At 41.5% G+C, this 16,732-nt stretch overlaps 1 protein-coding gene across 1 annotated transcript; it reads left to right on the top strand.

The window, feature by feature from the left end:
• Positions 1–5,565: 5,565 nt before the first annotated feature.
• Positions 5,566–16,149, top strand: LOC118994487 (olfactory receptor 1J4-like). The gene is made up of 2 exons (XM_037057117.1): positions 5,566–6,062; positions 15,207–16,149. Exons 1-2 carry the CDS (start codon positions 5,566–5,568, stop codon positions 16,147–16,149), a joined length of 1,440 nt encoding a protein of 479 aa, XP_036913012.1.
• The last annotated feature ends 583 nt before the right edge of the window (positions 16,150–16,732 follow it).

A 16,732-nucleotide genomic window follows, 5' to 3' on the forward strand; every position in this document is an offset into this window, starting at 1 on the left:
ATAGGCAGTACAGTCAATAATATTGTAATGGCTGTGAATGGTGTCCATAGGTAGCAGACTTATGAGGGGGATCACTTTGTAAGTTATATAATTGCCTAACCACTAAGCTGTATATCTTAAACTACTATAACATCGAATGTCATGTGTAATTGAAAAAAGGAGGGAAGCAAGAGTGTTGGGGGTGTTTATCATTTACATGTGTGGCCCAGGTAGATCTCACTGGGAAGGTAACATCCAAACAAAGACCTTAATGAGGACAGAGGAGCAAGCCACAGGGATCTCTGGGGGTGAGTATCCCAAGCATGAATATCAGCACCTAGATGCTCTGAGGTGAGATGGTGCCTGGTTCATTGTGGAAACACTGAATGGGCCTCTGGAACTGGACAGGGCAGAATCTGGGAGGGACGGGAGGTGGTAAGTTTAGAGATATCAGCAGACCAATCTGCAGGGCACTTAACAGTCATGGTATCAACAAGTGTATTAGTCCAGGGTCTCCAGATAAATAGAACTGATAGTGTGTGTGTGTGCCTGAGTGTAGGAAGGGAGGTTTAATTTAAGGAATTGGCTCATGCAGTTGTAGAGGCCCATAGTCCAATCTCTGCAGGGTAGAATGAATGGGAGACTGCAAACATGGGGAGAAGTTGCAATTTGAGACTAAAGGCATCTGCTGAGAATATTGTCTCTTCTTTGGGTGGAATCAGTCTCTTTACTATTGCTCCCACTGACTGGATGGGGTCCTCCTACATTAGGGAGGGCTGTCTGCTTTACTCAGGGTCTGCTAATTGCAATGTTAATCCCATCCAAAATGAAAAAACTGTCATAGAAACAGCTAGAAGAATGTTTGACCTAATTAAGCAAGTACCCTATTTGAGCCAAGTTAACACACAAAATTGACCATCATAATAAAGTTTTTGGCATTCAGTCAAAGTAATTTGGGAACCCACTGGAAGGTATTCAACAGAGGAATAACATAAGCACAGTTATTTTGTTACTGTTTCTTTAACAACACGTGGCTTTTTTGAGGTATATGTGACATACCATATATTTCATATACTTAAAGTATACAAGTGGATCAGTTTGGGCATAGGTACAGACCCATGAAACCATCACTACAAGCTCTTGGGATCATGTGCTTTCCTCATGCCTACCCCTGCTCCCTCTTTGCTGCTCCCAGCTGTCACCCAGGAGAATCACTGATCTGCTTTGTTCACAACAACTAGTTTGCATCTTCTACAAGTCCCTCTAACTGGAATCATACAGAATATATCCTCTCACTGTTGTCTTCTTTCACTGGGCATAAGCATTTGAGATTCACCTATGTTGTAATACATACCAATATATGTTACATTCTGGTGCTCATGAGTTCATTCTTTTATTGTCAAGTAGTACTCCACTGCACAGATACACCACCACTATTATGCCCATTCACCTGTTGATGAACATTTAGGATTCTCCCTAGCTCAAAACCTGATTTTTGTTATATCCCAGCAACTTTTGCCATTTACCCATCATTTATTTTGCATACATTTTTTGTGACTCCCTATACTTTCACATGTATTCTTCAAGAAGAATTTCTGTTATTCACTGCTATGTGTCCAGAGTATATATCACTGTCTTACTTTTGTGTGAGAACCTTACTAATTATTTAAGGGAATGAGTGAATGAATGAACAAATGAATTCCTTCTACGTTACAAGTGCCTATTCAAGCCATAGTTGATCCCCAGGGATATACAGACATTGACGATGACCCTCAACACTTAGTAGTCTTTCATTACACGCTCTTTTTCATCCCTCAGACTCACATGGGGTGTGCTCTTATTATTTCCAGCCTATTATTACTTTGGAGAACCTGACTCTCAGAGACCTGTGATAAATTTCTCAAGTATTCACTCTTGATAAGTGGTGGTGGCAGCCCCGAGTCTTTTCTCCAGAATGCATAGACTCAATCAATTTACCCCAAGACAAGGCACACACCCTGCCCTCCAGGACCTATAGAGGAGTAGGGAGAGCAGCCCCTTCAAAGGCGCTTTATGTTCCAGGGGAGGTCTCTGTCATATTGTGGGAGTCTGCTGAAGCCCACACACTGCCTGGGCCATGTGCTGCTGTGCAGTAAAGCTGAATCATGATGAGATACCACAGACACCTGTGCCCTCCCCCCTTTCCCTTCTGGAGACCTGACCAGAAGCCTGAGGCATCACTGACATTAAGGACATGCCCTCCTGTGACTCCAGTTGCAGCTCAGCCCCTCTGGACCCCCAACAGGCTCCTTCCCAAGGACCCAGAGGAGTTGGGCAATCATCCCAAGTGGACTGCTACTCTAGTCAGGGACTTAGGGATGTTTCCCTCTGGAGTCTCTGGGGGTAAAAGGAAATCTTCTGCCCGTCGTTTTGAAGCTGACAAACAAACATGAAAATGAGGATTGGTCCGTGGGCCACTGTGGTCTGCTCTGTCTCCTTTAGTCCAAATTCTGCTGCACAGAAAGTGAGGATCCAGGTAACATGCGTGAAGCACAAGGTATCAGAATCCTAGCCCTGGTATATATCAGAAGGGGCTCAGAAATAGGCACAATTGTGTGTGTGTGCATTGTATGGTTTTGTGTGTGTGTGTTGCAGACTCACAAACTGAATAACTACATCCCAGACCCATGTAAATCAGGGGAGGCTGGAAACTTCCTCAGTGATGTGAGCCTTTATTGTACTTGTGTTTCATTGTTCATGTGCTGTCTGTAAGACCTTGGGCATCACTTGTCATTTGATTATGTGTGGCTGCTGGTGACTACAATGTGTGTGGTGAATGCTTGATAGTTCTCTGTGCACTATGTTACACGTGTGAGAGTATATGGTATGGGAGTTGTGACGAGGGTTCTGTGATGTTGACTCACACTGTGAATGTATTTACCTACCCCGAGTATAAGCTAGAGAGAGAAGTCTCTATGTCTCCTTTGGTAAGTACGTGGCTGTAAAAGTGTGTGAGTGCTTTCATGTGTAACAAACTCATACCTTGACTTCCTTCACACAGAAGATGTGTAAAATAGAGACTTAAAACCTAGATACAAAAACAAAAAGAAAAAAAAACACGTCATTTTGATACATTTGGACTCTGTACTTGTGACAGACCAGAATCCACCAGGCAGCTCCCCAAAATCCCATTTTGAAATACTTTTGGGGCCATTTATCAATGACTGAATAACACAGGGGGGCCCTGGAAGCCCAGTAGTTTTGACACTCTTCTGCAATTCTGTTACACAGTTAAGATACTAAATGCTCATTTCTGATGTTGCAGGTGTGTAGATAAACTCTTGGCATTTTTTCCCACTTAATAGCTTTGTGGCCTTAGCTTTGGTCTGTGTTGCCCATCAGCCTCCACTGTCAAATGGGAATAATATTAAACACTACAGAATCTTGTAGGTAGGTGCTTCAGTTAAGGGCACACTGCTAGCACTTAGGAAACTGTAGCCTTGTAGAGGGTGAGCCAGCTGACTGTCCATTTCCTGACCTCTCAGGAGGTGAGACTTGGTACAGGAAAGACAGGAAAATCAGGCCCATCCAAAGACTCTCTCCCCAACCTCCTGGTACTGGATTCTCTTCTCCATGACAGAGGGTGTCCCTAGTCTCCTCTTTCACTAGTGGCACTGAAGGAATCTGGCAGCACCTCTACACTGTTCCCTTCCCTCAAACTGGGTTTTTCTAGGAGATGCTGGAGATCTCAGTTACTGCCTGGGTTGCTTACCCAGTCAGCTACTCTCACAACAATATCCATATAAAGTTCCTCTCCCAAGCATGTGGATATTTTAACATTTAACTTTCATTTAATGTTTTCCCTCCCATGGGAAGAACTGGGTGGATTCTCTTCCTAGTGAACAGAGGATCAGAAAATCTACCTTTGAGTCCAAGCTCCACTCTGCGATGTGGGTGTGGAACTCTGTAAGCTATTTCACTACTCCTGGAAGTAAATGAAAGAAAAAGAATCACTGTCTTTTCTGGTTCTTAGACATGGAACAAACTCTGTCAGTTGACTGAAAGTGAAGATACATGCAACCACTTGCGAACTAAAGGGCTGCAGGGACATGAGTGGCAACTGTTGTTGGAGCAGAAGGACTCCCTTAAATCCTGAAATGATATTTCTTTTTTTTTAAGATTTTATTTATTTATCCTTAGAGGGGAAGGGAAGGAGAGAAGGCGAGAAATATCAATGTATGGTTGCCTCTCATGGGTCCCTTGCTGGGAACTGCCCTGCAACCCAGGCATGTGCCCTGACTGGGAATCGAACTGCAATCGTGTGGTTCGTAGGCCCATGCTCAATCCACTTAGCTACACCAGCCAGGGCGTCTGAAATGATATTTCTTAAGGCCCTGGGTCTTTTGTATAATTAAAGAGAGGGAGAAGCAGTAGGATCAGAGGGGCGAGGATTTCGATAAATTTAAGACACAGGAAAGAATTGTGACCATGGTAGTTTCTAAGGTCCTTGCTCCTCCTGATTACATATATAATGAAGTTTTAATAGCAGCTCCTAGGACTACTGAAAATTTAATGGGGCAATAATGATAAAATGTATTTGCTTGACATAGTATTCGTTGAATGCCACTTATTATAAATGTGAAGGTCAGTTCTGAGAAAGTGTGATGGTCAAGCAGGTAACTGAATTCTCACAGGCACTTCCCATGCTTCAGTGTCCCCAGTGCTCAATGTGTGATCTCAGGTGTTTGCCATCTAGGAATACTCATTTCTGAGCCTATTTGAGGCACCAGATTCAGATAGAGATGAACTGAAGTAATGTTCACTTTTTGGGAAACAGATGAATATAGACTTGACATGTTATCACCAGGGAAAGGGATTTACCCCAATGACAGCTATAAGCTTAGATACGCCCCCTGAGACGGTGAGAGCTCAGTTACGGCAGAACCGGGTGACCTTTCATGTTGACCTGTCATATATCTCTTGTTGATTAAATTCCTGCATTGGATCTTGGCTTTATTTGGATAGTTATCCTGTCATACAAACAATGGCTAAAATTTTGTGTTCATTTTATATAGGGCACTGTTCCTAGACATCGATGTGTCTTGAATTAGAACCTCTAATTAAGTGTACAAATGTGTGATATTGGAATCTTCACATTACAGTCCTACGAGGTGAGGTCATGAGAGATTCAGCTGCTCAAGTCATCCACCTAGAAAGCGGTGGGGCCAGACTAGCACCACAGAGTACCTGGCTGCCTTGCTTACCATTAGTCCATCCTGCCAGTGTTCCCAGAGAGTGGGCGAGCTCAGGGAAGAGCTCCTCTGTGTCCCATTTATTCTTGCATCTCCAATTATTAGCATAATGCCAGGAACGTGGTTGATTAAAACAATAAGAAGACTGAATTTGCTCTGGTGTCATTTGAAAGAAATCATGCTAGGCATTGAGGGTATGATGCCTCCTTTGGCAGCACTACTCAATGAATAAATGCAAGGTGGTATTCCTTTTTTCAAGAGAAAATAAGTAACCCTACTGTGGAGGCCAAAATCGGACTTCAGAAATCTCTGCCATTTCCACTGTCCTTTCATTCCCTGCAGACAGAGGACGACCATGAGGAAGGACAACCAGAGCAGCGTGTCCGAATTCCTCCTCCTGGGGCTCCCCATCCCTCCAGGGCAGCAGGGTATGTTCTTCGCCCTGTTCCTGGGCATGTACCTGACCACAGTGCTGGGCAACCTGCTCATCATCCTGCTCATCAGGCTGGACTCCCGCCTGCACACACCCATGTACTTCTTCCTCAGCCACTTGGCCTTCTCTGACATTTCTCTGTCATCTGTCACTGTTCCTAAGACACTAATGGATATGCATACATGGCAACAATCAATTCCCTATGAGGGATGCATTTCTCAGTTGTATTTTTTCCTCCTTTTCGGTTGTCTTGACAATTTACTTCTCGCCATCATGGCATATGACAGGTATGTGGCCATCTGTCACCCTCTTCACTACATCACCATCATGAGGGAGGGGCTGTGTGCACTGTTGGTGGCTGGATCCTGGATCATCTCCTGTGGCAATGCCCTCTTGCACACGGTCCTGATGGTCCGACTGTCCTTCTGTGACAACAATGTTATCACCCACTTCTTCTGTGACCTCACTGTGCTCCTGAAACTCAGCTGCTCAGACATCTCCCTCAATGAGCTGGTCCTCTTTGCTGAGGGAGGAGTGCTTTCTGTCCTGTCTTTGGGTATTATTTTTGGCTCCTATATCCATATAGGAACCATCATCCTGAAGGCTCCCTCCACTAAGAGACTCTTGAAAGCCTTTTCTACCTGTGGCTCCCATCTCCTTGTGGTGTCTTTATACTATGGGACACTTGCTGGTGTTTACTATTTGTCCTCATCATGGGATTCCAAAGACATGATTGCTTCAGTCATGTATACAGTAGTTACCCCCATGCTGAACCCCTTCATCTACAGCCTGAGGAACAGAGATATACAGCAGGCCATAGAATGTGTGTCAACTGGGTTAAAGAAGTTAATATATCAATGAGGTTATGTTTGCTACTTGGATTGTTTAAAATTCTTTATTCCTAAACTTTATTTTTCACCTGTTAATCATCTTTTATAAGGTATCTGCAAAATCTTTGCAAACCCTGCCGCACAATTTTAACGATAAATTTGTCTTTTTCTCCACTGAGATATGTCAGTTTTTGTTTACTCATTTTTACACTCTGTTATAAAGACATACTGATTTAACATCATGATCTGCTACTAATCAACTTACCCTTTTTTTTGAACTGAATTTATGCTGGCTTTTGTCAGCTTCAGGTTCATTGTGCACATGTCTTCCCAACTCATATTCAATGACATCATGCCTGCTGACTGCAAACAACCATGATCAGAATAATTATACTATGAAAATTCATATGTGGTACAAACAAAAAGTTCAACCAAGGAGACACAGACTTTTTCAAAATACATTTAAAGCACTGTACTTTTTAAAAAGATTTATTTATTTATTTTTAGGGACAGGGGAAGGGAGGGAGGAATATCAGTGTGTGGTTGCCCCGCACGTCACCCCCACTGGGGACCTGGCCCATGACCCAGGCATGTACCCTGACTGGGAATTACACCCACAACATTTCAGTTCACAGCCCACACTCAATCCACTGACCTATACCAGCCAGGGCCTAAAGCACTCTCTTTTGTTTAAAATGTGGGGATATTTCTAGCAATGGATCCTGCATTAATACTTCATCTACTTCTCATATTAATATTTCTATAGACACAGATGCATACATAAATATAGATATAGATAAATAGATATAGATTTGGATACAGATATTCCTAGCAATAGGGCCTCCATTAACATTTCATCTACTTCTCATATTAATATTGACACTTTATATCTGTAGGCATAGATGCATATATAGATATAAATCTAGATATAGATATTACTATAGTATATCTAGTAAAAATGCAGCTTTCCTCATGTGAGAAGCTTTTCTCATTTTTTTCTTCATTTTAGACTTTTCTGTGTCCAAATTGTCAGTGAGGTGTCCTTTGTCAATGGTGTATGTAAAGTTGGATTTTGTTCTTTTATATACAGGAACAAGTGTTATTTCTGGTGCTACTGCTCTACTGACATCTAAAGTAATCATAATGTATTCGAGTTTGTATTTTCCCCATAACTATGGGATACAACTTTTTCCCATTTATTCTCTCTTGTCTTACTCCCTTTTGAATAATTATATATATTTTCATATTTCATTACCCTCTACTAACTTATTAATTATACATTGTTATTACTTTATAATTCTTTTCTGTACTGTATGCAGAGATTACTTCCTGTTTCCCTTCTACTTTTTAAGTAAAGTTTAATATACAAAACACGACACTGACCACTTTAGCCTTGTAACATACACAATTCAGCGGCAATTACAAGACTCATCACCGATATCTCATTTTACGACCCCTGAAGAAAACTCTTCAGAGCATCAGTGAAACTGAGTAATTTGCAACTGTAAAAGAATGAAAACACAGATAACTATGAATCAATATGGAGAAACATCTGGATATACTGTTAAATAGAAACAAGCAGTTCTAGGTGCTAGAACATTGAAATTTTTGTAAAAATTGAGAAAAATTAAGTTACACATATGTCTGCTTATTTGAACCAAAAGAAACACAGGAAGAATAAATCAGAAACTAATGAGGTGGTTTACCCAGAGAAGGTGGACAGAAGAGATGGGAGATGAGTATAATTATTAGCATAGTTATGACTACGTTCTGTTTTGCCAGTAAAAAACAAATGGAAGAGGTGGTGCATGTGAAGAAAAGTAGAATGAAGAAGACAAATGAACCCAATGTATCTTAAATTACTACCATAATTAGACTAAAGAGGGAAATAATGTAGGTACCTAGTTATTCTGGAACCCAGAATTTTGTCTAAAGTGACATATTTAAAAACCCCCTAGAAACAAAGTCTTAAGTTGTAGTTAGTGTGTCATTAACAGTGTCATGTATGAGTTCAAGATGCTGAACTACTTTTCATGTGTTGAAACATTTATCGAATAAGGAAACACGGAGCAGAAGGGAGTGATTCCTTGGTCTCATAGGAATGGTACTATACACGTAGAAAAGGAGAAACTGCAAAGGACACTTAGGTGTTAAACTAAAAGTGGATATCTGTTCGAGATCATGGGTTGTAAAAATTATAAATAGATAGAATTTATATGTTATATGTATATCAACACCGTTCCCATCCCTCGTTCTTTCCTCCCCACTCCTGACCATTCCCGATGGGTAAACACTGCTTTAGGCTTTGCTTTCAAGTTTTTACTTTCTGTGTTCCTTTTATATATATTCTCTTGTTATGATTTAGAATCCTTGAAAACAATAAACACACCTAGAGATTCAAAATGAATAACCATAGTAATGGATAATAACTCAGAATAATGAGTAAAAATCCATGAGTCCTTTATGATATAAAGAAATAGAAAATAAATGAGTAGGGAATAATGGTAACTTTCTTCTTATAAGAGACCACAATTAATAAACACTGGAGAAAAGATACTATTTGTAAAATTATCATTTGAGCATCACTTCTGTGATAATCTTGTCATATAAGAATCACCAATGAGATCAAGATGGTGGCATAGGTCAACACAGTTCTCCTCCTTGCACAACCACACCAAAATTAAAACTAAACGATAGAACAATCATCACTTGAAACTGTCAGGAATGGAGTTGAATGGAATGAGACAACTACAGAATTAAAAAAAAAACACATCCATCCAGACTAGAATAAGAGGCAGCGATGTGGAAAGGGTTGGTGCCACATCCACATTGGTAGATAAGAATTTGAGAGGAATATGTCAGGATCAAGGAGTCCCAGACCCACAACAGCCCCCAGCCCAGGGTTCCAGTGCCAGGAAGACAAGTCTCCATGAGTTCCGTCTTCAAAAATCAGTGCACATTGAGTTGAGGGAAGAAACTTCTAGAGTCCCAAGCATTTCCAATTGAAGAAAACACATACAGATTTAGATTCACTCCCTCTGGGCTTCAGCACCGTGTTAGCAGTTTGACAGGCAACAGTGGCATAATGGGAGGAACTGAAGTGTCTGGCATCAAGTTGAGAGCTGGGGAACAGTTTTCTTCCAGACAAAAATGCAGGCAGAGGCCACTGTCCCTTTGCTGAATCCTCCCTCCACAAAGCCACACAGCTCACACCTGGGTGCCATATCTGAGATTCCATCAACCTGCCTTACACTGTTTGCCCTGTCCTTGAGATCCCCTGACACTCTGTCTAACCCAACTAATGGGCCCAACCAAACTGTTAACAGTGGCTTTCCATAGGAATGGCTGGCCTTGCCTCATGCTTCACAACTTCCTAATCATTTCAAACAAGCAATAGTCAGGCTCAGGGAGCCACCAAGACCCCCATATCTCTTGCTAAGTGGCCCAAGGCCTGGCACTAGCAGCAGCCAGCCTTGATTCAGAGATGAGCTTTCCCTGGGAAACTCCAAGCCCAGCAGAGCTGGCAGTCATCACAAATTGCATTATACCTCCTGAACAGTAGCTTCAGGCAGAACACAGGAGGCAGCTAAGCTTGACTTGTACCACATGAGAAACCTCAGAACCTATGGATCCAGTGGACAGCTACAGACCATGTCAGAGCACCGTCTCCTTGCTCCTGCACAGCTGATCCTCCACACAGGGTGGAGGTGGGTGGTAAGTGGTCACAGCCAATCCTTGCAGGTTATTGGCCTGGATAAATCATTCCCATTAGCCTGCAAGCAGCAACCAGGGCTCAATTACAAGAAGAGAGTATACTCAGCCCACAGGAAGGCCACACCTCAAATACTATGCTTGGATGATAGGGGAAGCTGTGCTACCAGACCCTGCAGGACACCTAGAACATTAAGCCAATCTGCGAATACAGGGAGTCATATACCTCTACCTAAAACACAGAAACAAACACGGAGAGGCTGCCAAAATGAGGAGACAAAGAAACAAGGCCCAAATCAAAGAATAGAATAAAACTCCAGGAAAGGAACTACACAAAATGGAGATAAGCACTCTGTCAGATGCAGAGTTCAAAATACTGGTTATAAGGCTGCCCAAGGAACTTAGTAAAGACTTCAACAGACAAAAAAGATCCAGTCTAAAACAAAGGATACACTAACTGAAATAAAGAGCAATTTCTAGGGCAACAATAGCAGAGTGGATGAAGCTGAAAATCAAATCCGTGCCTTGGAACTTATGGAAATAAAAAACAACAAGAGGAAAAAGGAATCAAAAAATAAACTGAGGATACTTTAAGAAGCCTCTACATCAACCTCAAATGTTCCACATTTTCATGAAGGGTGCCAGAAAGAAAAGAGAAAAAAGCAAAATACTGAAAAGTTGTTTTGAAAAAAATTTTAAAAAGTAGTTCTCTAATTTGGTGAAGAAAAAAAGACATGCCAGTCCAAGAAGCACAGAGAGTCCCAAATATGATCGGCAGAAAGAGGCCTTGTCAAACCCACATCATCATTAAAGTGTCAATGGTTAGATAAAAAGGGAGAATCTTAAAAGCAGCAAGAGAAAAGCAGGCAGTTACCTACAAAGGAGTTCCCATAAGACTATCAACTGATTTCTCAAAAGAAACTTTGTAGGCTAGCAGGGATTGGCAAAAATACTCAAAGTCAATAAAGGCAGGGTCCTACAGCCAACATTGCTCTACCCACCAAAGCTATCATTTAGAATCAAAAGGCAGATAACCAGCTTTCCGGACAGAAAAAACTAAGGGAGTTCTTCATCACCGAGACATTATTATATTTAACGTTGAAAGGACTTATTTAAGAAAAAGAAGAAGAGAGGAACTATGAAAAATAAAATAGCAATAAATACATATCTATCAACAATTGAATATGAAAACCAGCCTAGGCAAACAAATACAGGAGATATAGTATAATGGATATGAAGAATATGCAGATGATTGTCAGTTGGGTGGGGAGTGTTGGGAAATGGGTGAAGAGGTGAGAGAATTGGGTACTAAGAGGTAGTGACAGAATAGTGATGGGGATGTAAGGAAAGGAAATGGAGCAGCCAAAGAATTTATATGCATGACCCATGGATCTGAACAATGGAGTGGGGATGGCCTGAGGGAGTAGGGGGTGCTGGATGGAGGTGGCAAAATAGGGAAATATTGGGACAACTGTAACAGCATAATCAAAGAATATAATTTACAAAAACAGAAAGTAAAAAAAGAATCACCAATGGATGTTAAATATAGTGGTTGAAAGGCTAATACGGAAAAAGTCATGTCTATATATCATCAAAATATCTACTCAAATGATACCTATTAACAATTGGGTTAAAATATTAACTATAAAACACTGATAACTTTATAAAAGAACCTGGCAGATACCACCACAGTATGTTGATCAAGTATTGAAACACTAGTAAATGAAAAAATAATATCATATGTCTCCTTATAATATGCAGTGTTGTATACCTGGTGAATATCTAGGCATGAAGCATACATACATTAATACATACATGCACATGGAATGTGAACACAGTAAAACATTAAACATTGGGGAATCAGGGTAGGGCCTTTTCAGAAATTCTTCATGTCATTTTTATAACATTTCCTTAGCTTTAAAATCATTTCCAAATTAAAAGTTGAGAAGTCCTTTGTCCCAGCTGGAATGTGGCCAAGAAGAAAGGAGTCCAGGCATCACTGGAATCAGAGACACTGTCCCCTAGGACTCTAGTCCCTCTGCCTCTTGGACAGCCAGCTCCCAAAAGGGCAGGCAGAATTAGCCAGAAACTTGGGGACTGGGTGTCAGTCTCTCATTAGTAAGGGTTATCTGTTGATTCATTTCTCTGGAGCTGCTTAAGCAAAATGAAAGTCTGTAGAAGTGCCAAGCCCCAGATGCTTCTTCTATTTGTGTGGATGTTAGGACTCCTGAGGAAAACCTGAGGAGCTGGGCAACAGTCTGGAGCAGAAGGTGTCTCAACTCACCAAAGATGAGCACAGGTCAGAGAGGCTGGATGTTGGCATTGATGGACAGATCTGCCTGTGTGATGGTTGATTCATAGATGAGACTCTAAGTTCATGACTGTGTGTGTGTCTCTGTGAGTCTTCAGGTACTGTATATGCTTGTGTGCATTCTGATTGACAGTTGCATTTGTGTGCAAACGTGTGTGCACAGGTATCTGACTCACAGCCTGACTCTTCCTGAGTGAGACCTAACCTGGCCCTGCTATAACCCATGGACACCAAGTTATAGGCCTCTTGCCTGTGATTAGGGACTCCTGATTCATGCCTGTGATCGTAAGTACTTGCATGACAGCTGAGCATCAGAAGTGACATTGTAGGCTCTGGTGCTGGACAAGAAGATGCCTGACCTCAGAGGAGCCAAGGTCAGGTCAGAGAAGGGTCACACCTCTTCTCAGCAGCATGTGAGCATGTGTGAGCTTTGTCTGTGTGTGCACATGTGAGGTTTGTCTGTGCATGACACACTGGTGTGAGAAAGAAGCTGTATTGTTCAGTTTTCTCTGTATATTGGCCTATTGTGTGACCATGTACACAGCATTGTGGTTTACCATGTACACACTACTTTGTCGTGGTTTAATGAATGTACCTGTGCCTGAATAGGCTAACCTGCCCCACACTGATGGCCTTCCACCAGGAAGGAGATGGGTCAGAAGGGGAGAAGTATGCCCTCATTTTTAATAAGAGGGTGTGTGCTGCTTGTGTGGTATGTACCTGGGTGTGCATATGGACTGTTCATGTGTGTTTCTTGTGAGATTTTTTCTCTGCGGCCTTCTGTGTTTTTTGTGACACGTGTGTAGTGTTAGTGTATATATGGTGAGCTGTTTACTGGGTGTGTCGTGATTCAGGTGTGCTGATGTGCACTGTGAGTGAGTTGGCAGGTGATTAGTCCATCAATGTGTGTTGTGTATATCTCATTTGTGTGTTTCTGATGACTTGCATGCATGTGCATGTATGTTTATAAGCTCTCCTTCCCTTACAGTGGCAACTTGGTAACAGGTAAGTAATATTCACAAATCAGCACTGTGTGTGTGTGATCTGCATCGATGACCTCAATTTTTCTTTCAGTGTCCTCATTCTGGGGCACTATTACCTGAGAGAACCAAATTCCAAAAAACGTCCTGTGTCTGGAAATGAACCTGCTGTCATACTCATGTACCTGAGTGTGACTGAATTGCAAATGAGAATTTGCAACTCTTTATTTTTACTTAACATCCCAAGCAGAAGAACATCCGGGCATCCAGCTGTGAGAAGTTATTGAGCACAATGACCTTCAAATAGTGGTGACCTTGGAAAGTTATGTACGTCCTTGGCCTCAGTTTACATCTATAAAATGGAAAGGATTACACTTCCTTCTGAATCTTAGAGAGGTCTTCAGAAATTGTTTATTCTATTAAATTTGTATGTATTGGAGTATTTTTCTCACTTGATATGAATATAACTGTGAAGGAACAAAATTAGGACACTGAGAAAATTTTGTACAAATTTGAGTCCTTACAACTCTAAAATAATATATTCTGCTTGGTTTCCCAGCCAACAAACGAGAAGTTTCCATGTGAGGTGGTTTAGAGTATGGGTGCTGATTAAATGGATACATTACACTGAACCTCATGAAGCAGCTAATATTTGGTAATTGTAATGTATAGAAAATGATAACACATATATGTCATTTATATACTATATATCACATGTAATATAAACACAGATACACACAACTATGTACCATTCTGCCCACCACTGTACAGCTTGGTGCCCACAGAGTTTCTATCACTTATGCTTCTATTTCTTAAAAGCTGAAATAGGTGAAAGACCACAAATCCTTATTGCAGCTATGAAGTGGTTGTATTATCAGGGAATGTAAAGCTGATGAGTGGATATAACTAGAGAACACCAGTGAAGTCCTCGGTCAACTACCCAAATATTGACCAAAATGTTCAGCACTTTTATGAAAGGCAGTTTGTGGACTTTTCTAGTTTCAGAGCTATAGTGGCATGAAGTGGCTTTAGAAGTTCACCAGTTCCTAGAGTGTCCCTGAGGTTACAGCTGTAGGTCAATGGGACTTGGCAAGTTCACAGGCAGAGTGTCACGTTGTTCCAACATCTCCGCAGCACTGGAGTCTCATATTTACTTAAGGCAGACACAATTCATACTAATTTTTAGAGCTCATTTTCCAACTCTCCTGCAGTGAATTGTATATTCACCAGACCAGTGAACAAATTTTCCCTCCATGGTCACTGAGATGTAAACTCCAAGAAATGGGGACCTTGCTTTTCTTGTTCACTGTAGCATCTGAGTCCTTAATAGAGGTCCCCACACAGACTCTGTGTTCAATAAGTAATGAGTACCCGCCATGGGGCGGGGGTGGGGGGGCGGGCATGGGTGGGAATATAAGACAGAAAGGTGTACTTGAACAAGAATTAAATAAAAAATTATTTAAAAAAAAAGTAATGGCTGAATGAAATGGTAAACACCTCCTCCTTCTGAGCAGTGAGCTCTTGTTGGCTGCTTTTTCGATTCATTGTTTTCCTGGAAGCAGACTGGGTCACAGCAGAGATGCATACATTTACTAGTATAAAAATTAATAAGGTTATAGATAAAATTTCATGAATTTCTTAGAAAATTACAGTATGAGATGTGATGGTTCTGGTTATATTTCCAGGATTCTGAGAGTCCCAAACCTTCCTCATGTCCAGCAGAGAGTTGAGTGGCATGAGACCTGGAAACCTGAGCAGCATGTCCGAGTTCCTCCTCCTGGGGCTCCCCATCCCTCCAGGGCAGCAGGGCCTGTTCTTTGCCCTGTTCCTGGGCATGTACCTGACCACAGTGCTGAGCAACCTGCTCATCATCCTGCTCATCAGACTGGACACTCGCCTGCACACACCCATGTACTTCTTCCTCAGCCACTTGGCCTTCTCTGACATTTCTCTGTCATCTGTCACTGTTCCTAACATGCTAATGAATATGCACACACAGCAACAATCAATTGCCTATGAGGGATGCATTTCTCAGTTGTATTTTTTCCTCCTTTTTGGTTGTCTTGACAATTTACTTCTCGCCATCATGGCATATGACAGGTATGTGGCCATCTGTCACCCTCTTCACTACATCACCATCATGAGGGAGCGGCTGTGTGCACTGTGGGTAGCTGGATCCTGGATCATCTCCTGTGGCAATGCCCTCTTGCACACGGTCCTGATGGTCCGACTGTCCTTCTGTGACAACAATGTCATCACCCACTTCTTCTGTGACCTCACTGTGCTCCTGAAGGTCAGCTGCTCAGACATCTCCCTCAATGAGCTGGTCCTCTTTGCTGAGGGAGGAGTGTTTTCTGTCCTGCCTTTTGCTACTATTCTGGGCTCATATATCCGTATAGGGACCATCATCCTGAAGGCTCCCTCCACTAAGAGACTCTTGAAAGCCTTTTCCACCTGTGGCTCCCATCTCCTTGTGGTGTCTTTATTCTATGGGACACTTGTAGGTGTTTACTTACTGTCCTCATCATGGGATTCCAAAGACATAATTGCTTCAGTCATGTATACAGTAGTTACCCCCATGCTGAACCCCTTCATCTACAGCCTGAGGAACAGAGATATAAAGCAGGCCTTGGAATGTTTGTCAGTTGGGTTAAAGAATTTAATATATCAATGAGGTCATGTTTGATACTTGGATTGTTTATAATTCTTTATTCCTAAATGATATATTTAACTTGTTCATCATCTTTATTAAGGTATCTGCAAAATCTTTTGCAAAATCTGTTGCACAATTTTAACGATGAATTTGTCTTTTTCTCCACTGAGATATGTCAGTTTTGGCATATATTTTTTTTACTGTTTTATAAAGACATACTGATTTAGCATCATGCTCTGCTACTAATGAACTTACATTTTTTTTGAACTGAATTTATGCTGGCTTTTGTCAGCTTCAGGTTCATTGTGCACATGTCTTCCCAACTCACATTCAATGACATCTTGCCTGCTGACTACAATCAACCATGATCAGAATAATTATACTATGAAAATTCACATGTGCTACAAGGTAAATCTTTTTCTTCCTTTTTTGAATATTTAGTGAGGCCAATTTATTTATTTATTCGTAAAGATTTTATTTATTTATCTTTAGAAGGAAAGGAAGGAGAGAAATATCAATATATGGTTGCCTCTTATGAGTCCCCTTCTGGGAACTGGCCTGCAACACAAGCATGTGCCCTGACTGGGAATGAAACTGCAATTGC

This window comes from Sturnira hondurensis, unplaced genomic scaffold, assembly GCF_014824575.4.
Source record: "Sturnira hondurensis isolate 20B ecotype Veracruz unplaced genomic scaffold, ASM1482457v3 Scaffold0009434, whole genome shotgun sequence".
Taxonomy (NCBI): domain Eukaryota; kingdom Metazoa; phylum Chordata; class Mammalia; order Chiroptera; family Phyllostomidae; genus Sturnira; species Sturnira hondurensis.

Coding starts and splice junctions, on each gene's coding strand:
- LOC118994487 (XM_037057117.1), top strand. CDS start 5,566: ATGAGGAAGGACAACCAGAGCAGCGTGTCCGAATTCCTCCTCCTGGGG. Junction 6,063..15,206: donor ACGGTCCTGATGGTCCGACT/GTCCTTCTGTGA, acceptor CAGAGAGTTGAG/TGGCATGAGACCTGGAAACC.